This window comes from Xyrauchen texanus, chromosome 36 (genome assembly GCF_025860055.1).
Source record: "Xyrauchen texanus isolate HMW12.3.18 chromosome 36, RBS_HiC_50CHRs, whole genome shotgun sequence".
Taxonomy (NCBI): Eukaryota; Metazoa; Chordata; class Actinopteri; order Cypriniformes; family Catostomidae; genus Xyrauchen; species Xyrauchen texanus.
Genome location: NC_068311.1, coordinates 24,130,903 through 24,156,792, shown reverse-complemented (window position 1 = coordinate 24,156,792; position 25,890 = coordinate 24,130,903). Strand labels below are relative to the sequence as shown.

At 37.5% G+C, this 25,890-nt stretch overlaps 2 protein-coding genes across 2 annotated transcripts; both read left to right on the top strand.

Annotated features, from left to right (window-relative positions):
- Positions 1-3,608: 3,608 nt before the first annotated feature.
- LOC127629808 (kelch-like protein 5) lies at positions 3,609-12,941 on the top strand. The gene is made up of 5 exons (XM_052107058.1): positions 3,609-4,069; positions 4,509-4,662; positions 7,412-7,490; positions 7,880-8,107; positions 8,408-12,941. Exons 2-5 carry the CDS (start codon positions 4,509-4,511, stop codon positions 9,927-9,929), a joined length of 1,983 nt encoding a protein of 660 aa, XP_051963018.1. The 5' UTR covers positions 3,609-4,069; the 3' UTR covers positions 9,930-12,941.
- A 1,977-nt stretch (positions 12,942-14,918) lies between these two features.
- On the top strand, positions 14,919-25,628 carry slc5a2 (solute carrier family 5 member 2). The gene is made up of 15 exons (XM_052107057.1): positions 14,919-15,114; positions 15,253-15,324; positions 16,386-16,490; positions 16,633-16,692; positions 16,809-16,913; positions 17,050-17,155; positions 18,137-18,217; positions 20,120-20,349; positions 20,434-20,569; positions 20,678-20,785; positions 20,938-21,088; positions 22,036-22,204; positions 22,333-22,548; positions 22,630-22,765; positions 25,238-25,628. Exons 1-15 carry the CDS (start codon positions 15,016-15,018, stop codon positions 25,450-25,452), a joined length of 1,989 nt encoding a protein of 662 aa, XP_051963017.1. The 5' UTR covers positions 14,919-15,015; the 3' UTR covers positions 25,453-25,628.
- The last annotated feature ends 262 nt before the right edge of the window (positions 25,629-25,890 follow it).

Sequence of the window (25,890 nt, the reverse complement as noted above, 5' to 3'; positions counted from 1 at the left end):
TTAGACTAGAAAACTGTTGTTAGATATACACAAATGTATCAGTTCATTCAACTTTTATTTACTTGAAAAGGTATGTCACATGAATAACCAATTTAACAAATAATAACAAGCTGTTTCAAATTATCTTTAATATTATTGTTCCTACATAATTTAATTGGCTTAAAAGAAAATAATGACGAGGTCAGTCATTAAACAATTGATTCCCCAAAGAAGTGCAGATAAAGCTGCAAATCAGTGTTGCCAACTTACGGAAGCCCTGAACTGCAAGGAGAAAAAATAAATTAAAAAAAATAAAATGGTCTCGTAACCCTAACCCATTATAGGTGATTGCTCACCCCTCACCAATTTGTTTGGGATGAGCATTTTACATTGGACCAACAATTTGACATATAACACAGACCAACAATATTTGGATATTTATTTGACATTCTTCATCTGGAACTCTTCACTTCTGCAGTAGACAGTGTGTTTCAAAAGCATAAACAACTTGTTATATTAAAATATATTATTATTATTATATATATTTCACCATGAAAGTCTGCACATGACATACAGTCAGGTCCATAAATATTGGGACATCGACACAATTCTAATCTTTTTGGCTCTATACACCACCACAATGGATTTGAAATGAAACGAACAAGATGTGCTTTAACTGCAGACTTTAAGCTTTAATTTGAGGGTATTTACATCCAAATCAGGTTAATGGAGTAGGAATTACAACAGTTTGTATATGTGCCTCCCACTTTTAAGGGACCAAAAGTAATGGGACAGATTAACAATCATAAATCAAACTTTCACTTTTTAATACTTGGTTGCAAATCCTTGCAGTCAATTACAGCCTGAAGTCTGGAACGCATAGACATCACCAGACGCTGGGTTTCATCCCTGGTGATGCTCTGCCAGGCCTTAAAACAAAATTTGTATTATCTTTTATATTTTTTTAAATTAGCAGTGAGAAACAATTTAGTTTTAAAATATTAATATTTGAAAAACAAATCAAATCAATTGGTGTAACCAACATTGCCATTTTGTTGTCATGTGACAAAACAACAACAACAAAACTAAAAAAAAAAAAAAAAAACTGAGTACACGTTTACACCCTCAAGAATGTGCATTTTGTTCAGGTCATATGGAGTAACCATGAGAAAAATTCATCAAATCTATTTATTTTTTTTATCACCTCGGACAATCTTATTTGTCAATTATCCTTACATTAAAGGGCTCATAGTGCTCAATACACTGACCTCAAGAGCATGGACTTTGCACTGATCATGTTTCTTCTAGTTCTGATATTTCTCTCTCCAGCTTCTGTAGTTTGTTCCAGAATGAGACCAGGACAGACATTTCACCACACAGATTGGCAACGTTTACATTTTCAAATGCATCATCTTAATTCTCTATCATATGCAATTCACATGAACGCAAGCTTTACTGTCATAAGGAATGTCATAACATGTTGAATTTTACTATAATCCCGACATCAGCTGGCTGCAGATCTCCTTTCAGATTCTCCACCTCCGCAACCACTGCATCCGTGCTGCATGTCCAGCTAAGGTTTATGGTTGTATCCTTCCTATATAAGTTCATAGAAACTGCTCCTGATACAGAGTGGAGCAAGATCGACAGGACCATTTAAATTCACTGCTAACATTTTGTCTAGTGGTTGTGAGCAGAAAAAGCGAGGAAAAGTATGTAGCTGCCCTTACAGTTGACAGTTTAACTGTACGAAAGCCAGTAGGATTCATCTTCTTTTTATATATAAGGGCCCAAGCACTGAAAGTGTGAAGTCCCTATTGTTCTTCTAAGGATTATTATTATTATTTTCAAGATTTCCGGTACTTTTGGGGTGCTTAACATGCGTGAAAACTTGAAATGATGCACACACATCAGAGTCGTTTGCCATTAGGGCTGGGCAAAGTTCAAGAATGGGCATGTAAGGGAGGTTCTGTAGTTACCTATTTTCACCTACATATATAGTTCTCATCAAGCCGGACAACCTTCATAATTACAGTCATTAGCTCGCCCAACAGAAAGTCAGCCATTTTTGATTTTGAACTTTTAAGTGCTCCTCCTTGGGGATGCATGAGATTGTCACCACATTATGCCAAGACATATACGATGCTAAATTGTGAACAGGTTTTTGTTATATTCAACAGTGTTGCCATGGCAAGACATTAAATTAATGGCAAAATCGAGATGTATGTTTATTCTTGGGGGCTAATCACATGGAATTGACTATATCTGGCAGCAGCATGTGTGGCTCTTAAAATAGTCCTCTTATATATACCCAAATTGCTTCAAAATTGTTAAGAATAATGTCAAATGCCAAATGCATGTGTGCACCTTGCGTTGTTTTCCGAAAGCCATTGGGTAGAAATGGACCCATGGTGCTTGGGCCCATCATCGCTGCTTGCAGCTATATTTATATTTTATAATTAATTAAATACACAGTTTAAATATAAATTACAATAAAACATAGATGAAAGAATTCAGGGGTACTACAAAATATAAAAAAATAAATCAGTCATCAAAGGAAAAAAGATTAAATTATTATAAAAAAGATTTAACAAAAATTTTAATAAAAGATAAAAAATGTAAAGATCTTTTTCTGCACCATATAAATAACTTTGAAACAGCAAGCAGAACATGGAAAAATGGGTTTCTGATTAGAAAATATGCACTTCTGTATATACAAATTTGTTAACAAAATAAAAAGATTAATTAATTTTCATCTCTTCCTTTTTTTTCTTTTCTTTTTTATGTCCCAGGTGAAAAAAAAATACTATATTTTTTTCTAGAATAAACGGTAGGTTTCATCTGGACCAAAAGATTGGATATGTGATGACAGGCTGACTTGAGAAGCAAAAACATGAATATTTTAATTAATATACTACTTTAATAAATTATATTATTATTATCATAATCATTATTTGTCTTGTTTTTTTTTATAAAATGTTTGATGTAGGCTATTTATATTAATATTAAAAAGGTGGTTAATGTAGGTATTGTTAAAGAAAAAAGAAAGAAAGCATCACAAAGAGGATTCATTCAGAGGTACCCACAATTGCAAAATGTACCACACAATACCATAGTTACTTCAATTATTATTAGTATTACATTAAAATTGTTGTACAGTTTCATACGGAATTTGGTTGGCTGTTCTGTGTGTGTGTGTGTGTGTGTGTGTGTGTGTGTGTGTGCGTGCGTGCGTGCGTGCGTGCGTGCGTGCGCGCGCAACAGCTTTGACAGCTTCTTAAACTGTTTGCAGAAGATTTCATATTAATGATTTGTGGTAGTACAGACATTTAAATTTTTGTAAAGCTAATTCTGGGGGCTTTTTATTCCTGTGAAAACCATCAATATTATTGAAATTTGTTTTTTATAAATACCATATTAAGTAAATCGTAAAAAAAAAAAAACACAAAAGCATACACAGAACAAATACATAAAAAAGAAACAATAAATACATATATAAAATACTGACAGACTTTTCCAAATTTAAAACAATTATGAAAATAGTTACAGCTATTTTCCGAAGCTTTTATGTTGCAATGCAAATCAAACGTCACATCCGATAATTCGTGCGCATTGAGCAAAGCGGAAGTTTTAACGTGTGGTTCCCTCGGCTTGCTCGTTTCGCCTCCAGTGCAGCAATGCTGACAGCTATGAGCAATAGTTAATATTACTTTTAAACATTAATTAATTTTCCTCCCTGGTTCTACAGATTAAACGCCATTCCGGATCAGGACCCTTTAATGATATAAATGGAGCCGTTGTCGACAATGTGGATATATCCGGCGTGCATTTGTGTTTTCGTGTTCTGACCTGCTAAGGATGCACAACAAACCGTGATGAGCCGACCAGTTTGCGCTGAAACTACCCAGGAAGGTCAAGGCGTTGCGAGTGGGCCGAAGGGTGTCTGGCAATCTGTACTGTGGTTGCACCCTGACAGCCTTGATGCACAAAATCGAACTCAAGGCGCAAAAAAAATTAAGAAAATATCCAACACCTAGACCTGTACTGCTGAGGTCAATTCACACACAGATTTAAATCTTCACCTGTGAAGGTAATGTTTAAGAAAACATGTGCACGGTGTGGCTTGAGCATGGGTGTGTTTTGCTCTGACTGTGTTCATATGATTGTTGCGTAAACATTGATTTGGGGGGAGGGGGGACAACTTATTTGGCAAAGCTAATGGAATGCATTTTAAAATATTCGCATTAGTGATGTGTTCCAAAACGATTAAATATTATTCGGACACTGTCAATAAATAGGCAATATATCTTTATGATCTTTGTGATCATTATTAAAGCAGTGGTAGTAGCTGTGATTTTTGAGGCAGCTAACAAAGAACAGTTGAAATCACAGTTCTGCTCCGTCATTACTGTTTTATATGCAGCACCTAACTCTCTGTTGTTTTAAAACTCTCCCTGCAATTATTGTACTGTAAGATGTTTCGGAGAGTATCTGCTAAACCCATTATTTTTATGTTGACCCCACCACAGATGAATACAGTCAGAGGTGGTACAGTTTCCTGGCGGCCACAGCCATGGCAGGATGCAGAGAGGGGTGGTGGAGAGCCTCTTTCGGATAGCGACTCGGAGGAAGAGGATTTTCCAGATGATCACTCAACTCCTTTGGGGGAATACGTGACTCAGGGTGAGAAAAAAGGCAAAGTCTGAATAGCTGACACATGGCTTCTAGAAAGTTGTTTATTGTTTCCTTTTTACTATTTTAGATTTTGAACAACAGCAACTGTTTCAGTCTGTCTTCCATTTTTGCACAGAGCATGTCTTACAGTTCAATATGGTTTTCTTGTGCTTGCTGTAACATTTACTTATAAAGCAAGCAAAAGTAAAGAACAAAACCCTCATTAATGGTGTTTGCTAAGGCAAGTATAACTATCACGTTTTTGAAAAATGTTGAGTATTAGACTTTGGTGTATTACTAGTCCCATACCATTTGTGCTATGGACATGAACAATACCTTAGATTCTGTTGCTTAGTGAGGAGAGCTTTGCTTTTACCTTTTAAGCTTTAAAGGATAGTTCACCAAAAAGAAACATTCTCTCATCATTTACTCACCCTCATGCCATCCCAAATGTGAATGACTTTCTATCTTCTGCAAAACACCCAAAAAAAGGTTTTTAAAAGATAATCTCTGCTCTGAAGGACCATACAATGCAAGTTAATAGGGTCCAAAAATTTGAAGCTCAAAAAAAGCACATGAAGGTTTAATCCATGCATTCTTAAGTGATCCATTGCATGCATTCTTGACACATGGACACTAGGTGGCGCTATAGGAAGTTTAATCGAGCTTGAGATACAATTTAGTCTATTCTCACCCAAAACCTATTGGATCACTTCAAAATACATCGATTAAACCTTTTTGATTATTTTTATGGTGCCTTTATGTGTATTTTTGAGCATCACATTTTTGGACCACTTTCACATGCATTGTATGGACATACAGAGAAAGAAAAGTCATACACACCTGGGATGTCATGGGATGTAATTCAGTATGTAGCTATATAGATTAGGATAGATTATGAAAAGAGTACTGCATTAAAAATGTACAGTAGATTATGTATATAACCAACCTCAATTTACATTCTGCAACTTCAATTCCAACTTGCATTCTCACATCTTGTCTTGTCATCATGGGTTAATGAACAAGCATAACCAAAGCATCAAAATAATTAAATGTTTCCAAAGAAATGCACCAAATGTGGCATATATACAGTTGAAGATTTAATATTAGCAAACTATAGTTTTGGCAAGTTGTTTAGGACATCTATTTTGTGCATGACATGAGTAATTTTTCCAACAATTGTTATCAGACAGATTGTTTCACTTTTAATTGACTATATCACCGTTCAAGTGGGTCAGCAGTTTACATACACTAATTTAACTGTCTTTAAGCAGCTTGCAAAATTCCAGAAAAATATGTCAAGCCTTTAGACAATTAGCCAATTAGCTTCTGATAGGAGGTGTACTGAATTGGAGGTGTAACTGTAGATGTATTTTAAGGCCTACCTTCAAACTTAGTGCCTCTTTGCTTGACATCATGGGAAAATCAAGAAATCAGCAAGACCTCAGGAAAAAAAACTGTGGACCTCCACAAGTCTGGTTCATCCTTGGAAGCAATTTCCAAATGCCTGAAGGTACCACGTTCATCTGTACAGACAGTAGTATGCAAGTATAAACACCATGGGACCACACAGCCATCATACTGCTCAGGAAGGAGACACATTCTGTCTCCTAGAGATGAACATAGTTTGGTGAGAAAAGTGTAAATCAATCCCAGAACAACAGCAATGGACCGTGCGAAGATGCTGGAAGAAATGGGTAGACAATAATCTATATCCACAGTAAAACGAATTCTATATCGACACAACCTGAAAGGCTGCTCAGCAAGGAAGAAGCCACTGCTCCAAAACCCCCATAAAAAGCCAGACTACAATTTGCAAGTGCACATGGGGACAGATATCTTACTTTTTTGAAAAATGTCCCTGTCTGATGAAACAAAAATTGATATTTTTGGCCATAATGAACATCGTTATGCTCTGAGGAAAAAGGGTGAGGCTTGCAAGCCAAAGAACACAAACCCAACCGTGAAGCATGGGGGGGGCAGCATCATGTTGTGGGTGTGCTTTGCTGCAGGAGGGACTGGTGCAATTCACAAAATAGATGGCATCATGAGAAAGGAAAGTGATGTGGATATATTGAAGCAAAATCTCAAGATATCAGCCAGGAAGTTAAAGCTTGGTTGCAAATGGGTCTTCCAAATGGTCAATGACCTCAAGCATATCTCCAAGGATGTGGCAAAATGGCTTAAGGACAACAAAGTCAAGGTGTTGGAGTGACCATCACAAAGTCCTGACCTCAATCCAATAGAAAATATGTGGGCAGAACTGAAAAAGCATGTGTAAGCAAGGAGACCTACAAACCTGACTCCGTTACACCAGTTCTGTGTGGAGGAATGGGCCAAAATTCAGAAGTTTGTGGAAGGCTACCCAAAATGTTTGACCCAAGTTAACCAATTTAAAGGCAATGCTACCAAATACTAACAAAGATGATGAAAACTTCTGACCCACTGGGAATGTGATGAAAGAAATAGAAGCTGAAATAAATAATTCTCTCTACAATTATTGTGACATTTCACATTCTTAAAATAAAGTAGTGAGCCTAACTGTCCTAAGATAGGGAATGTTTTCTACAACTACATGCCAGAAATTGTGAAAAATTGAGTTTAAATGTATTTTGCTAGGTGTATGTAATTTTTTGACTTAAACTGTAAGAGCATAGCGGAGGCCATATGAATTTTACTTCAAATTAAGTCACCAAAATATGATTTTAATGCAACCGTGAATCTCACTCCTATTGCTTTCCTCTGTCAACTCATTCAGGGTTAAAGCAGCTACTTGATGCTCAGCAGTTGTGTGATGTAACTCTTTTGGTGGAGGGAAAGAAGTTCATGTGTCACAGGTAGGTGTTATGTTTTCAGCATTGAAAGTTGTCTGATTTTCATGTAATGCATTAGAGTTTTCATAGGTTAGATTATTGTAATAATGTATATTATGATATACAGATGTGGCAGGGTGACTGAAAGACAGACACAGTGAGTGTTGCATCAGGCCTCGGAGAGGCGTTTATTTTAAATAATAAACAACAAAGTCCAAAAGGGGGAAAATAATGTGTCCATGGGGACAGTGTCCAAAACAAAGGTGGAATCTGGCATCCTCGCAGTAAAATGGGCCGTCGAAAGGGCTGGTCCAGGAAGACGGGTCGGGGTCTGGCGGTCGCTTGTGCTCCCCTCCTAAAAAAACTGTACTTTGTTCCCGTCTGTCATGTGTGCTCTGTTTTTCTTTTTTCAGAGTTCTTTTAGCAGCAGTCAGTCCATATTTTCGTGCCATGTTTACCAGCCCTCTTGTAGAGTCTCGTCTCACTGAGATCCGACTGGAGGAAGTGACACCCTCTGTTATGCAGACAGTTATTCACTTTGTTTATACAGGGGAAGCCGGTCTTAGTCTCGACACAGCAGAGGATTTATTTGTAGCAGCCAATCGACTTCAAGTGATGCCCTTGCAGGACCTTTGCTCTAGGTATGTAAATGCAGTCTGATTGTGATCAAAGTTTCATGGCAACCATAAATAACTAAAATCCAGTTTGTCCAACAATACCCCTTAATGAGATTTCCCTTGTCTTGACTTGTTTGGGACATGTCCCTTTCTGTATTTTCAGATTACTCTGTTTCTTTGTTGATCTCACATGTAAATAAAGTGAAGCAGGCCACAGCAACGTTAATCTGCTGCGATATAAACAGTATAGCAAATTTTATGTACCAACATGTTTTTTATATTTTATTTGTTTTACTGACAATCCTATCTTCCCTTGTTTGTCAGATTCCTTTTTGAACACCTCTCTGTGGAGAATTGCCTGGGTATGTACTCCCTGGCTCGTTCACATCATGATCAGCTTCTCCTTCGGGCTTCTTTGCGACTTGTGGGCCAGCATTTCCCTCGAGTGGCCCGGCAGCGGGATTTCCTCCTGTTGGACCCAGGCACGCTTGGCAGCTTGTTGGAGTCTGATCGATTAGGTGTAGAGTCGGAGACAGAAGTTTACAATGCAGCAAGACGCTGGGCAGAATACCAGCCTGCTGATCGCTACAGCCACATGCCCAATTTGTTACGTAATTTACGCCCTGGTCTTTTGGGCCCTGAAGAAAGTCACCGTCTGAACCAAGAACTTGGGCCTCAGGCTAGTACTGAGGGCATGGGAGGACCACTGAGGCCACGAGAAGGCATGTTTGAGAAGAAAATTGTTTGTGTGGATCTTAAACCGAGGGAGGATGAGTCTTTACAGGAAAGAAACTTCACAGTAGATTGCTTTGACCCACGTACAGGGAAGTGGGAGAAGTTGGCAGCCTTGGGCTCATTGCTTTGCCCTGGTTGCATTGCTATTGGAGGTCACTTGTTTGTGGCGGGTGGAATTCTGCGGACAGGCCAAGTGTCATCATCACTGCATGAGTACAATGTTGTGCGAAACCGCTGGATTGCACGGCCATTAATGGCTGAACCACGGGCAATGTTAGGACTGCTTGGGTGCGGAGGTTTCTTATATGCTCTGGGTGGTTGTAACCGATCAGCGTTTCTAGACACATGTGAAAGATTTGACCTTAACACACTCACCTGGGCATCAGGACCTCGTTTGCCTTTGCCGTTGCGCTCTTTTGCTTGCGCTGCCCTTCGCAGTCGCCTCTACTTGCTTGGAGGTACCACACTGGAGCAGAGTAGGGCTGTGGTGCATGCAGGCGTGCTTATATACCACACTGTTACACAGACCTGGAGCCGTGTTGCATTAGACTCTGGTGCCACCTGCCTGGCTGGAGGAGTAGCAGTACGTGGTGGTGTTTGTGCCGTCGGAGGCTACTTACGTGATGCAGCCAAGTTCCTAGATGGCAACTACACCCAGGCCGAACCATTAGATGCTACGGGACGTGTGTTGTTCTTCCGAGAAGGACGGGGATCAGGAATTGAGCGTGAGGTGCCTGTTGCAGCAGACCGAGGGAGTGGTGGTAGCGACCGTGCCCCTAGCCCAGTGGTTTTTCCTGGTCTGCCAAGGCGTATTGCTGCTGGAGGTGTGGCAAGATGGAAGCGCAGGATTTATGTGTTGGGTGGCGAAAACGGGTCAAGATTTTATGATAGTGTATACTGCTGGAAACCTGGCTGGCGTAGCTGGGTCCAAAGACGGGAAAAATTACCAGGAGATACAGGAGGAGTTAGCCAGTTTGGATGCACCACTCTGAAGTTCCCAAAAAAACACATTTTGACGCGTCTTCGAGCTGCTCAACAGAAACGGGGGAAGGAAAAAAGGCCTATCCGGTCATGCAGAATCATGCGTATTGATAGGACAAATCAGGTGTGATTTTGTTTTATGAGATGAATTATTATTTGTGTCACCTAGATATGTTTTTGCTCCGAATTTTACATCTTAAATCTTGTTTGATTTCTTGATGTTCTGGAATCCATTATTTTATTACTGCAAATTGAACATAAGTTTTCATTTTTTAAATATAGGAAAAAAGTAGATAAATGCATAGGATATTTGTACGATCTCAGAATGTTCATCATGTGAAGATGCCAAGAGAGTTGAGTTGCAAGTTAACCAGATTTTTAGTGCAGTACTGTGCAAAGACTTTCTACGGTTCAAAAGCATTGATAACTCTACACAGATGCCCAAATTTCTTCTTGAAACTTTCTCATTTTTAAGAATGAGGAATCAAAAGCTTGAATCACAACAAAAATCTTTTTTTTTTTCTCTGTCTTTGTAAATTAGCTAAACTTCAGTAGGAAAACCAAATAGACAGGAATATCATTGGTGAAAAAAGTTATATTTTTTTATCACTTTATCACTGTGATGCTGAATATAGATTGCTACCTTACAAAAATGTACCTTGGTAACCATAATTCCCACCAAAATACCATTGTTGCTACAGTTAGTGTTACTAATGTATAATCATAATAAATTAATTTTTGATCTCCCTTGCTCTGTTTGAGTAGGGTTCAGAATCTCTCTCATTTTAATCAACTATTGCTGTATCGTTACCACAGTTTTATTGTAAGAGTACTGTCTATAGTGTGTGTATGTGGAAACCATGGTTACCTTGGCAACTTACCATCTTACCATGTTCTTAAACTGTTGCTTAACAGCTGTTCTGTATGTCTTTTCAATGATCTGATAAAATTTACTATGTTGCTGTACCTGAAATGCTCTTAACTCTTGTTAACAAGATGAATTATTGGTCCTTTGAATATGTCATTCTGGGACGTTAACAAATTCCTACAGAAGAGCCTAACAAAGTTGCTGGCCTCTTGGAAACAAAAGGTTGACTAGATTTTGTAATCCAGCATATTTCAAAGTTGCTCCAAGGGTGATGGTCTGAATATTTATTCAACTCCACTCCAGTAGGACAACTGCAGAGATTAGTTACACACCTGCCTGTAATTTTCATATAATCCCAAATATAGTCTCTGTGGAACAAAAATAGGTGTTATCCAATTTGTGGGTGTTTTCAAACCAGGATGGGCGTTTCTAAACGAGCCAATGAAAGTAGGGATTCTCAATGGTTAGAAAATGCCCTCTGATTGGGACAAGCCCGTTTTTGTTCTGCAGAAACAAAAATCTCAATAATTCCAATGACCTTGATTAGGTGGTTCTGGTGTATTTTATTTCATGTTGGATCTGAACTCTGCAGGATGGTGGCCATCCAGGAGCAGGGTTGAATATCCCTGACTTATGGTAGTAGTTGTGACCACAGCAGCTTTGTGTGGCTTAGCATTTTACTTTTGAAGGGTCAAGTTATGTTTCCTAACATAGTTATTGATGATTTTCTGCACAGTCACACACACTGTTCAGCTTGCCCTCATTGATGCTGATCAGTATATACACCGATCATCTACAACATTATAACCACCTACCTAATATTGTGTAGGTCCGCCTCGTGCTGCCAAAACAGCACCAACTCGTAGATGCTATTCAACTCACCACAATTGTACAGAGTGGTTATCTGAGTTACTGTAGACTTTATCAGTTCAAACCAGTCTGGCCATTCTCTGTTGACCTCTCTCATCAACAAGGCATTTCCGTCCGCAGAACTGCCCCTCACTGGGTGTTTTTTGTTTTAGGCACCATTCGGAGTAAATTCTAGAGACTGTTGTGCGTAAAAATCCCAGGAGATCAGCAGTTACAGAAATAATCAAACCAGCCCATATGGCACCAACAATCATACATGCGATTATCTAATCAGTCAATCGTGTGTCAGAAGTGCATTTAATCATGTAGATACAGGTCAGGAGCTTCAGTTATGGGGCTTTTCCACTGCACGGTACAAGCTCGCTTTTTGGGGGTTTTCCACTGTGGATAGTACCTGGTACTTTTTTTAGTACCACCTCGGTCGAGGTTGCAAGCGAGCCGAGGCGATACTAAATGCGACATCAAACCCTGCAGGTCACTGATTGGTCGGAGAGAATGGTCACTACCAGCATTATTGGATTTTCGACAAGGGACATCAACACGCTAGTTTTAAAGTTAGCTACAGCGATAGCAGTATCATTTGTTCACGTGACTTTCCAATTGTCAGTAAAAAAGGTGCAGACATTCCTCTCGTTTGTTTTGTGTTGCGTTTAAGATCATGTCACTGCAGTAGAGGCCGCGCAACTTTCACAATCAGTCTATAATCCCACCTAAGCTCAGAAAAGTAAAGCAAGTAGAGTCGATTTGAACTGTAACGTGCAGTGGAAAAGTGCCATTAATATTCACATCAACCATCAGAATGGGTAGAAAATATTTTGGACCGTGGCATGATTGTTGGTGCCAGATGGGCTGGTTTGAGTATTTCTGTAACTGCTGATCTCCTGGGATTTTTACGCATAAAAACAAAAAACATCCAGTTGTTTTCTCAGAGGTCAACTGAGAATGGCCAGACTGGTTCGAACTGACAAAGTCTACAGTATCTCAGATAACCGCTCTGTACAATTGTGATGAGAAGAATATCATCACTGAATGCTATCCTGAGATACGGGTTGGTGCTCTTTTGGTGGCACGAGGGGGACCTACACAATATTAGGCAGGTGGTTTTAATATTGTGGTTGATCAGTGTATATCTGTAGTAGATGATTGACATCTTTTGCTCTTATCTCATTTGAACGTTTTTAACAAAAGATTGTAATAGAAACCAAATGACTGCTTTTTGTATGCTTTCATAGTTTTTTTTTCTCTCTAAACTATTATATTTCTGTCATACAGCAAAATGTTTTTTCTCAGAGACAAAAGGACTCTTGAATTTTCATCTGATGTCAAACAGGTCTGTTTTAATGTAAAATATTGAAAGCTGTTTGAATGAAAAATGATCTGTGCTACCGTTTGCATTACAATAAATTGAACATAAGTTTGATGGTTGTTTTTTTGTTTTTTTAACAGCTTTTTTGCAAGAGATTTATTTTCATTAAAAGTGGTGATACTGTTACACACCAAAGTACAAGATTATTAACTAGACCAGAATGAGTCAACTGACCAATCTAATTCACTCATGCATTCATGACCTGATCACCAAAGAAGAGTTTATCCCTCCTCTTAGGGAGTTTTTCCATTTTAGCGATATTTGGGATTTCTATGCAAGGTTCAGACTAAACTACTAGGAACTTTTGTTTACATTTAACAAGTGCTACACTTAGATGTAGAAGGTAGTGCTGTGTCGATGCAAGCAAATATCAATATATCACAATATGTTTTTTGTGTAGGGCTGTCGATTTAACGCGTTAAATCAGTGCGATTAATTTGACAAGAAATAACGCGTTAAAATAATTAACGCAATTAATCGCACTGCCCCCACACCATAATAAGGAAGATTCCTGGGAAATGCAAGCTTGTAGTACCACCTGTTTACTCCAGAGGGTAGTAAGTGAAATTTAATCTGTATGAGCAATGCGCATGCGTTACGTTCTTGCAACCAAAACACTTGAAGGGGCGCAAATGCGAACTAAGGATCTCAAGAGTATTAAACTATATTTAACTTGACACAGTGACCAAAACATTTTATGTTTATGACGCAACGCACCCGAGACGCTACACAAGCATGTCTGATGCAGGTGTAAATTGACGGGCTCTTAAACAAGCCCTCATAATAAATCTCCAACTGATTGACAAATTCACTTGTGAAATGGATTGCTGTGAACTGAAAGCCAATGATTGACTTATGATCAATAATATGGTAGTAAACAATACATTGTATTCTAAAGACGCTTTTATATTGTCTTATTAATGATGAACTCTTCTGCTACAAGAATGTAATGCATTTTAATTATCTGAATATTTATTATATATATATATTGATATTAATATGTATAATGTTTATATATTGAATGATTTTTATATGAGGGGCTTTCTCAGCAAATATTTGTATATGCGATTAATTGCGATTAATTCATCGGGACACCATGTAATTAATTTGATAAAACTTTTTAATCGATTGATAGCCCTAACTTTGTTATATTGTATTGATGCTTTAGACCCATGTATCGATATTTATATTCAAATATTTTTATATTCATATGTTCACACAAGTTTGCACACTGTTACTTTCAAATCAGTTAAATGAGCTCACCAAGTGACAAAACGTGATGTTTCAAGCTACATGCTCTTCATCAAACATCAGTATATAATTGAAATATTAATTACAATTGATTTGTAATCGAGTCATATTATGATATCAATATATAGAGCAATATATAGAATCGTGACGTGTATTGCTTTACGAACCATATCGCGAGGCACCAGGTGATACCCAGTCCTATATCAGTGATATATTTCACACCCATGAGTACTAAACATGATTTTCAATTTGAAACAATGGTGATATTGGTGATATCTTCTTTTGTAAAGTAAGTCATACAGGTTTAGAACTACATTTTTCCCTGTACTATCATTTTAAGAATATGTTAGCCTGTCTGAAACACACTAATGAATTATTTGCTTCGCAGTAAATGAGTAATATGACAATGCTTGTTAATTAATGAAAATAAAGGATTTTAGATGCTTTGTTATATTAATTGAACAGTAATGTTTTTACTAAACTCTTTTGCAGTGTATTTTCTTGTTCCGTTAATTGTATGGTCTATATGGCAAGAGGAAGAGTACCATATTTAATGAGCCAAGATACTTAAATATCCTCCATACTTACTTGATTTAAGCATTTAGGCAAGGTGTCATTTGATTAAAATGTAATGCTCAAACTGTTAAACTCTTCCTTGACAGGCAAGTAATAAGTTAATTATTATTGTCAGTAATTATCCTTCATCAGCCTTTTTTCTTGTGGGCAAAGATCATGGATTTTACCCTCAAATCCTGTAAAGAGAAAAATATCCTCCTAAAGTGCCTCAGCCCTTGTGTTGAAACCAAGACCTGTCATTTCATAAATGAAATTAGCATCGTGTCTGCCTGCCTGCCTTGAAAAATGGACAACTCTACAGAGATACTTGTAACCATCAACAATCCAGCTGACATCAGTGTGATCATCTGCTATTTTGTGGTGGTTATTGCAGTAGGAATTTGGGTTAGTGTTTTATAGCTGTTTATGAATGATTGAAGAATTGTATTAACCATGTTACAAAAGATATTGCCAATTACAATGGAAAAACGGCTTTTATCCAATTTCTATACAGAAGCTTTACATCTTTTCACTCTTTCTCAGTCTACATTTAGGACTAATCGTGGTACAGTGGGGGGCTACTTTCTTGCAGGTCGGACCATGGTGTGGTGGCCTGTGAGTCCTTTCCATTCTATTTTTTTGAGTGTTTTGTAACTTAAAGGGATAATTAGCCCATTTACTCACCCGTTCATTGTTGCAAACCTCTCTTTATTCTTTGGAACACAAAGGAAGATGTCCGGCACCATTCACCTTTATTATATTGAAGAAAACATGCAATTACAGTGAATGGTGACTGAGGCTATCATTCTACCTATATATTTTGTGTTCTAGACTGTTATTTTGCCTTTTAGTTCTTAACTTTAGATCATAACTTAAAATGTTGAGATAAAATGTCTGCCCTTGATTGATCTTGTTGAGGGCACATCACGCGCGCACATTCGGATTCCCAGCATGCACTGCGACATGAATAAATCATGCAAATTGAAGTGTTAAAATTTTTAATTTTTTTACTGTTTGCTGCTTTTATTTATGCTGTTGGTTGTTGTGTTTGCAATCATTTTCAGTTATCATGTTATGTTAAAGCTCATTATTTTACTCAATGTGTTTGATGATTGTCACACTCGTTGTGATTTGCGTGTCAAGTGTTGAGGAACATGCGTGTCCCCTTAACAGGCAGCTGGCCATTTCCCATTAAATGGCAGTTTATATAGTTTATATAGATAACTACTTCTATGTTTAGCAATAATATAAAATGATAAAATAAGTAATTTAACTTCTAAAATAAGTTTGATTGAACTAAGAAAGTTAAGTTTACTTAAAAAAAGACATTTAAACAACTTGCCCTTTTAAGTTGACACAATGTAAAATATTAAGGCAGCACCAACACAAGATTTTTTTGTTTAACTGTGCCGATTGGAAAAAAGAAAGTCAAAATTATTTAGAATGACATGAATAAGTAAGTGACAACATTTTCATTTTGGGTGAACTATCCCTTTAAATATAGGTTCAACCATTACCCTTCATGTTACCTTGCTTGATCATTGTATCAACATGTTTTAAACATTAGAATGTTCATTGCCTTATTTTATCATACTTTAAAACAAACCAGTATTTTAATGTATACAATTACTACAATGTAATCTCAGCTAACCTTAATTTTTCCCCCACACACATAGGTGGGAACATCTCTTTTTGCGAGCAACATTGGCAGTGGCCATTTTGTTGGCCTTGCTGGAACAGCGGCTGCAAGTGGAATAGCTGTTGGGGGATTTGAATGGAATGTAAGCCGGATCATGTTCTCTGCCAAACCCTTAAATAATCTTAATAGATTAAAATACTGCTCTTCATCAGTGTGTCATTTCAGCAACATCACAATTCCAATCATTTATGAATGCTGACATTTTGAACACCCCTGATTTACAGGCATTATTTATTGTTCTGCTGTTGGGCTGGGTGTTCGTCCCTGTTTATTTAACGGCAGGGGTATGTTCATTTTTCATAACCATTATGTTTAAGATGACAAGAGTTTATTTGAATAGTACTTATAATTATAACTTGTAATTATTCTTTATAATTCCCTATCTTTGTTTTTCCAAAAGGTGATTACAATGCCACAATACCTCAAAAAACGATTTGGAGGTTCTAGAATTAGTTTGTACCTCTCTGTCATTTCACTTTTCCTTTACATCTTTACAAAGATTTCTGTAAGTATAAATATCCATATCATATAAATCACCATGAACCTTATTGAAGAATCGTAATGTGCTGGTTTTGTACACGACAAAAGAAAAGGCACCAATATAAACCCTCTGTGAATTTTCTCCTCTTTAATGAATTTAGGTTGATATGTTCTCAGGAGCAGTTTTTATACAGCAGGCTCTTGGATGGAATATCTATGTTGCAGTCATTGCCTTGCTTTGCATAACAGCATTATATACTGTCACAGGTAAAACATTGAACAAATATATTAGCCACCACATCTCAAACAATCTTCTCAGTAGAGAACATTCAAAGTTTCTATTGACACTCATAGACTGCTCAGAATTGCCTTTAAAGAGATAGTTCACCCAAAAATGAAAATTCATAATTTACTCACTTTCATGCAATCCCAGATGTGTATGACTTTCATTCTTCTACTGAACCACAAATAAATATTTTTAGAGGAATATTTCAACTCTGTTGGCCCTTACAATGTGAATGGTGATCAGGCTTTGAAGCTCCATAAATCACATAAAGGCAGCATAAAAATAATCCATAAGACTCCAGTTGTTAAATATATGTCTTCGGCACAACATTGGCTACCTCCACACCCTTGATATCCGAAAATGGCTTGCATAATAACTTGTTACTTTTTCAATAAAAAACAGATAACAAAAACATATGTCTTCAGAAGTGATATGATAAATGTGGGTGAGAAACAGGTCAATATTTAAGTAATTAAGTAATTTTTACTATAAATATCCACTTTCACATTCTGAAAGTGGAGATTTATATTGAAAAAGGATTGAAATATTGATCTGTTTCTCACCCAAAGTGATTGCACTTCAGAAGACATATATTAAATCACTGGAGCTGTACGGTTTACTTTTATGCTGCCTATGTGATTTTTTGAGCTTCAAAAGTCTGGTCACCATTCACTTGCATTGTTTGGACCTATAGAGCTGAAATATTCTTCTAAAAACCTTTGTTTGTGTTCAGCAGAAGAAAGAAATTCTTACACATCTGTGATGCATGAAAGAGAGTAAATGATGACATTTTTGGGTGAACTATCCCTTTTATAAGAGGTCAGTTTGTTATTCATTAATAATCCGTTAAATACAACATTTTGCAACATATGTTCTGTTGACTCTTCAGTTGATCCGCTGGCCTCTTGAGCTTATTGGGGCCCTGAAAATGTGTTAATCTTTGACATGCTGTGCCTTTGTAGGAGGGCTGGCTGCACTGATGTATACAGACACTGTCCAGACCTTTGTTATCATTGCTGGAGCCTTTGTCCTCATGGGATTCTGTAAGTGTTAAGATTCACTGTCTTAACAGAACACATCATTACTACTCTGAGTTTATAAACACATGTTCTGTTTAAAGAACATTCATAATATAATATACAGTACAATGCATGTTATATAATGGATTTCTAAAGAAACATCCTCTCACTTTCAACTGCTTTTATTTTTAGCAAACTTAACATGTGCATATATTTGTATGAACATCAAAAGATTAAACAACTAAGACATAAATTGAACAGGTTTTACAGACATGTGGCTAACAGAAACTGAATAATGTGTCCCTGAACAAAGGGGGGGTCAAAATCAAAAGTAACAGTCAGTATTTGGTGTGGCCACCAGCTGCATTAAGTACTGCAGTTCATGTCCTCCTCATGGACTGCACCAGATTTGCCAGTTCTTGCTGTGAAATGTTACTCCACTCTTCCACCAAGGCACTTGCAAGTTCCCGGACATTTCTGGGGGAATTGCCCTAGCCCTCACCCTCCGATCCAACAGGTCCCAGACTTGCTCAATGGGATTGAGATCCGGGCTCTTCACTGGCCATGGCAGAACACTGACCTTTGTGTCTTGCAGGAAATCACACACAGATTGAACAGTATGGCTGGTGGCATTGTCATGCTGGAGGGTCATGTCAGGATGAGCCTGCAGGAGGGTTACCACATGAGGGAGGCGGATGTCTTCCCTGTTCGCGCAGTGTTGAGATTGCCTGCAATGACAACAAGCTTAGTCCGATGATGCTGTGACACACTGCCCCAGACCATGACAGACCCTCCACCTCCAAATCGATCCCGCTCCAGAGTACAGGCCTTGGTGTAACGCTCATTCCTTCGACGATAAACGTGAGTCCGACCATCACCCCTAGTGAGACAAAACCACGACTCGTCAGTGAAGAGCACTTTTTGCCAGTCCTGTCTGGTCCAGCAAAGGTGATGTCTGTAAGGACCTGCCTTACAACAGGCCTGCAAGCCCTCATTCCAGCCTCTCTCAGCCTTTTGCGGACAGTCTGAGCACTGATGGAGGGATTGTGCATTCCTGGTGTAACTCGGGCATTTGTTGTTGCCATCCTGTACCTGTACCTGTACCTGTCCCGCAGGTGTGATATTTGGATGTACCGATCCTGTGCAGGTGTTGTTTCACGTGGTCTGCCACTGCGAGGACGATCAGCTGTCCTTACTGACTCCCTGTAGCGCTGTCTTAGGCACAGTACAGTGCAATTTATTGCCCTGGCCACATCTGCAGTCCTCATGCCTCCATGCAGTATGCCTAAGGAATATTCACGCAGATGAGCAGAGTCAGTAGAAAGGTGTCTTTAGTGTCCTAAGTTTTTAGAACTGTGACCTTAATTGCCTCCCGTCTGTAAGCTGTTAGTGTCTTAATGACTGTCCCACAGGTGCATGTTCATTAATTGTTATGGCTCATTGAACAAGCATGAAAAACATTGTTTAAACCCTTTACAATGAAGACCTGTAAAGTTATTTGGATTTTTACAAAATTATCTTTAAAATACAGTGTCCTGAAAAAGGGATGTTTCTTTTTTGCTAAGTTTAGGTGATATTACTCATTTTGTGGCTTAAGAAACAGTTTAACTCATTTTATTAGTACCCTCGTGGTAATAAATCATATGATAGCAAATATCCTTAACAACAAAAAACTAAAATATGGTGTTTTTTTTAGTTATTCAGTCCATACAGTATGTTGCAGACACTCTAAACAAAGCCAGTACATACAGTAAAAGACATAATGCTGTAATAGGTGACTCTACAAAATATTAAATCGGAATACATAGGCAAACAGCATGTGCTATTCACAATATTTTAATTATTTATTTATTTTTTGTCAGGATTGGAATATTTCATGTTTGGAGTGTCTATATTAATGCATGTATTTTTTCCGCTTGTTAAAAGCTTTCCATGAAGTTGGAGGTTACAATGCTTTACTGGAGAAGTACAGTTCAGCTTTACCATCACAGAGGTTGTCCTTAGACCCTCATAAACTCAACATCTCTGAACACTGTTACACTCCACGTGAGGATGCTTTCCATTTGCTTAGGGATCCTATGACTGGGGACCTGCCATGGCCTGGTGTGTTATTTGGCATTGCAATTATTGGTAGCTGGTACTGGTGTTCTGATCAGGTGAGCTGACTGAGAAAGTTTATTAAAGGTTAATGCAAGAGAACTTTTTGCTGAACTTCTCACAGCACACTTTCCTTTTTGTAGGTAATTGTGCAGCGCTGTTTGGCCGCCCGCAGTCTCACACATGTAAAGGCTGGATGTATATTGTGTGGGTACCTGAAACTGCTCCCTATGTTTCTCATGGTGTTTCCAGGCATGATCAGCAGAGTGCTCTACCCTGGTGAGGGCCATTGTTTAATTATATAAACTTATTTAATAGCATATGTCTTTATACATATCATTTTAACCATATACAATAATAATAATAATAAAACATCTTATTTGTCAGATGAGGTGGGTTGTGTGGTACCTGGTGTCTGTAAGGAAGTGTGTGGTACAGAGGTTGGTTGCTCCAACATTGCCTATCCCAAACTGGTAGTTTCTGTCATGCCAACAGGTGACTAACAAAAGGATTTATACTTTCAGTGATTTTAAAAACATTATTCTTTTTACAAGTTTAAGAGTAAACGGAGCAACCCATTAATTCAATTAAATACTATATGTTTTCCACCTTCTATTCCACACTGTTTCATCTCAATCATTAATCAGGTCTCAGGGGTTTAATGCTGGCAGTCATGTTAGCAGCTCTAATGAGTTCCCTAGCATCCATCTTTAACAGCAGCAGCACCTTGTTCACCATGGACATTTGGACTCGTATCCGGCCTCAGGCAAGAGATAAAGAGCTCATGATTGTTGGAAGGTCTGCTCCTATTCTCCTATTCATTCTATATCTTTAAAATTTCCTGTGAAGTAACTGTATATTGAATTATAGCCACAGATTGACTGTGAAATATTGTCAAACCATACTGTTTATCTTATAGTGCTGTTTGTGTGTGCGCGTGCGTACGAGTACCAATTTTGAGGCAAAATCTGCTTAATGGATTAAAACATGGTTAAACCAAGCTGAGAGTACTACATTTGTGTTGTCATTCTCTCATCATTTACTCACCCATATGCCATTTAAAACTCATGACTTTCTTTTGCTAAACACAGATGAAGATATTTTTATGGAGATATGGTATATATGAGATATATATACAATGCAAGTCAGTGGGGACCAACACTTCTAAGCTCCAAAAAGGACATAAAGGAAGCATAAAGGTAATCCATATGACATATTGTTTAATCCATGTTTTCTGAAGCAATATGGTCATTTCTTTTGGGGAGAACTGACCCTAAATGTAGCATTTGCAAAATACTTTAGGCCTGAGGAAGTGTATACAAGCTTCAAACCATGCGAACACAAAGGAGACTGCAGTTGGCAAGATTTAAAGTGAAAAAGGAGTTACATTTTGGTCTGTTCTCACCAAAAACCAATCGTATCGCTTCAGAAGATATGGATTAAAACATATCAATCATATGGATTACCTTTATGCTGCCTTTATGTCCTTTTTGGAGCTTGGATGTTTTGGACCCCATTGACTTGCTTCGTATGTTGCAGCATGGATCTGTATTTACATGATATCTCCTTCAAGATATCTTTGTTTGTGTTCAAAAGACGAAAGGAAAACATCTCAGTTTTAGACTGCATAAGGGAGAGAAAATTATGTGAATTATTCCTTAAGTATTTAATACACAGTTCAAATGCACAATCATTTTTATTTTCCTTCCTTTTGATATGATTTTAATTTTTTAAATCTGTAACAGGGTGTGGATACTCTGCATTGTTGGCATAAGTATTTGCTGGATCCCAGTGGTCCAGGCAGCCCAGAGTGGTCAACTCTTTGACTACATTCAGTCAGTGACTAGTTACTTGGCTCCACCTATTGCAGCAGTCTTCTTCCTTGCTATTTTTGTAAAGAGGGTCAATGAATCAGTAAGTGTTTAATTGTATTTGCTTTATGCATATTCTTCATCAAACTAAATACCCCTACAACACAGCTTTATCAAAAGCATTTCTTGAATTATGAGTTAAGACACTTCATCCACACTTTTGATCCTCAGGGGGCTTTCTGGGGCCTGATGGGAGGACTGGTTATGGGTCTGTGTCGCATGGTACCTGAGTTTGCATATGGCTCGGGAAGCTGCCTCTTTCCCTCCAACTGCCCAAAACTCATATGTGGAGTTCATTACCTTTACTTTGCAGTGCTGCTCTTTTTCTGCACTGCTATTCTGGTGCTAATCCTCAGCTACAACACTTCACCCATAGATGACAAACATGTAAGTTATTTTAAAAGCTGCAGAAACTGCTTAAAAGCCACACTCTTTACTAATTACTTTCACCTTATTCTCTTTGTCAAGCTTCATCGCCTTGTCTTCAGCTTACGCCATTCTAAAGAAGAAAGAATCGATCTGGACTGGGAAGAGGAAGAACGAGGCAGGCAAGCTCGAAGAGATGCAGATGAAAAGAAAAAGGTCATAACCGCTGCGGATGAAAGTAAGATGTCATGCTCAATCATATATTGCAGGAAATTGTATTTTTGAGAGTAACATTTCTGGATAATATAATATAATCAAGAATATAAAAAAGGTTATATTTAATACATACATACATTCGTTTTTAGCCAATTTATTTTTCTGAACTGATACACTGGGAAAAAAGTAATGTTTAAGGTACAAGGTCACTGGGGTGGTGCCCTTAAAGGACACCAATTATGTCCCTTTTTACAAGATGTAATATGTAAACAGGTGTCCCCAGAATGTGTCTGTGAAATTTTAGCTCAAAATACCCCACTGATCATTTATTATACCATGTTATAAATGTCTCTTTTTGGGTGGAATCAAAAACACGTGGTTTTCGTGTGTGTCTCTTTAAATGCAAATGAGCTGTTGCTCCCCGCCCCCTTTCAGGAAGAGGGCTGTGTCTTTACAGCTCGTGAACTGCTCTCTGCCTCACATTACTTCAGGTGGATTTTTTTAAGCGACAAAATTGGCAAAAAAAAAGTTACTGATATTTAGTTGAAAATGTACATAGTATTGCTATCTAATGTTTATTTAGCAAGTTTCACAGAAACTGCAAAAAAAAAACGTTTATATAAAAAGAAGAGGCTCGCCGATGACAGTCACCTCAGCATACTACATATACTACAGCAACCACAAATCAGAACCAATGTGACTGACAGCATAAAAACCGGAGTTCAGCCATATATGTATAAACCAGAGTCGGACACTGATGAAGGAGAGACTCCGGCAGAAGTCACAACTGTGAGAATGAACCAGGACGTTTCTGAATGGTTAATTGAAACTACACAGCTGTGGTGAGTCAGTCTGGCAACCAACATCCCTCATTGTACTGATATGTTGTGCAGATGAGCTGGCCTTTGCAAGTAAACATTCCACTTTTAGTACAACTCTCTTATGTTCACAGAAAACGTACATAGTTTTCAAAAAGACAATCACCTTGCACACTGTATGTGCATAATAAAGGTGCGGTAATGAATTATACAGACAGTAAGCTAAAAATAATGACATAACTCATGGTCTCCGTGAATACAATCAGAGACAATGGTAACTTTAGATGCATTAGCCGTGGAATCTGCTAACAAGCACATTCGGATCAGTTGGTACTGATCCATGCTTGAGAATCACATTTTTTGAAAATCCTGCTTTATACTGACACTCATTCAGTCTGGTGTAAAATGATTTGCACAATATACACAAATTTTGGGGCACATTTCCTTCAAAAACAAAATTTGTCCACTGCGCCTTCAGGGGCTCTAATGCCGGGAGTACATGAAGAATCTTATGTTCACTTTTACAGACAACAACAATACTTATGATACTTACGAAGCTGAGCTATTATTAGTCTCACTATATCTGCTCCAGTGCAGAAAAAAATGTCAGACTGTGTGTAGATCACTCGGAGAGGAGTGTGGAGTCCGTCACCAGTCGTTGGCAAGGCCTGCTCTAACGTGAGATCATTTTAGAGCATAAACAAAAGCCATTAATTTTGACACACTATTTTTGATTAATAGAAATATAAGAAAGAGGAGTGGGTGGACTTTTAACATTGTAGGGTGGTTGTGTACATTTATGTACAAACACCATGTAAAAGTGAATGTTGCATAATATGTCCCCTTTAAGGAGAAAAAAAAAAGGTACATTTATATGGATCCTTTTTTTTTTTGTAGAAAAATAAAGGGATTGTTCACCCAAAAGTTTAAATTCTCTCATTGTGTATTAATTAATTTTTTCTGCTGAACACAAAGATTTTTAGAAGAATATTTCAGCTCTGAAGGTCCATACATTGCAAGTGAATGGTGGCCAGATCTTTGATGATCCAAAAAGCAGATAAAGGCAGCATAAACGTAATTCTGACGACTCCAATGATTAAATCCATATTTTCAGAAGCAATATGATAGGTGTGGGTAAGAAACAGATCAATAGTGTATTTAAGTAATTTATTACTATAAATCTTCACTTTCATTTTCACATTCTTCATGCATATCACACCTATTGGGCATGGAGGAGAATTTATAGTAAGGACTTAAATATTCATTTGTTTTTCACCCACACCTATCATATTGCTTTTGAAGACACCGATTTAACCACTGAAGTCTTATGGATTACTTTTATGCTGCCTTTATCTGCTTTTTGGATCATCAAAGTTCTGGTCACCATTCATTTGCATTGTATGTACCTACAGAGCTGAAATATTATTCTGAAAACCTTATAAGTCTTACACATTTGGGATGGCATGAGGGTGAGTAAATGATGAATTTAAATTTTGGGGTGAACTCTCTTTAAGGGTGCAATTATGTATGCAATATGAGTTACAAATTTTAACTACAAATACAGAAAAGGTCCTCTTGAGGGTACCATCCTAGTGAAAGCCCTTGTACTTTAAACAGTACCTTTTTTCTGAGTGTACAAACTAATAAACAATTTGATACTTTGCTCTCTGCCCTAGATGAACATCATGACCAATCCATTACCATGAAGATTATTGGCTGGTTTTGTGGCATAAGTGAGACTCAGGCTCCAGAGCCTACAGAAGAGGAAGTGACTGAAGCTTTAAAAATATTGCCTGACATAAGTGAGAAACCAATGTGGAAGAATTTAGTCAATGCTAATGCTCTAATAATGATGTCTGTAGCCGTTTATTGTTGGGGTTTCTATGCATGAAAAAATAAGTGTCATATCATTTGAAATATTTTTATACTCTAAATCTACACATAATGCCTATACATAATCTGTTAATCCAATCATATAATGATGTCCCTAATATCTATACGTGAACATTTAGTAGATGTGTTTTTGGTTAGGGTATGGGAAAAGATTTTAATTTTTTTTACAATATCCTTTGATCAACCACTGACATATATATATATATATATATATATATATATATATATATATATATATATATATATATATATATTATATGCATGTTTACACTGTCAAATGACTGATGTTTAAAAGTGTCCATGTAACAATATAATTTTTTTTTGCTGAAAGACAGCACAAATATGTCAAGTAATTTTCTCTATACAGAATGTAGATCATGTACAATACAAAAATGTTAACAGAATGATTAATTAAACTTTATTATAAATGTTTGAC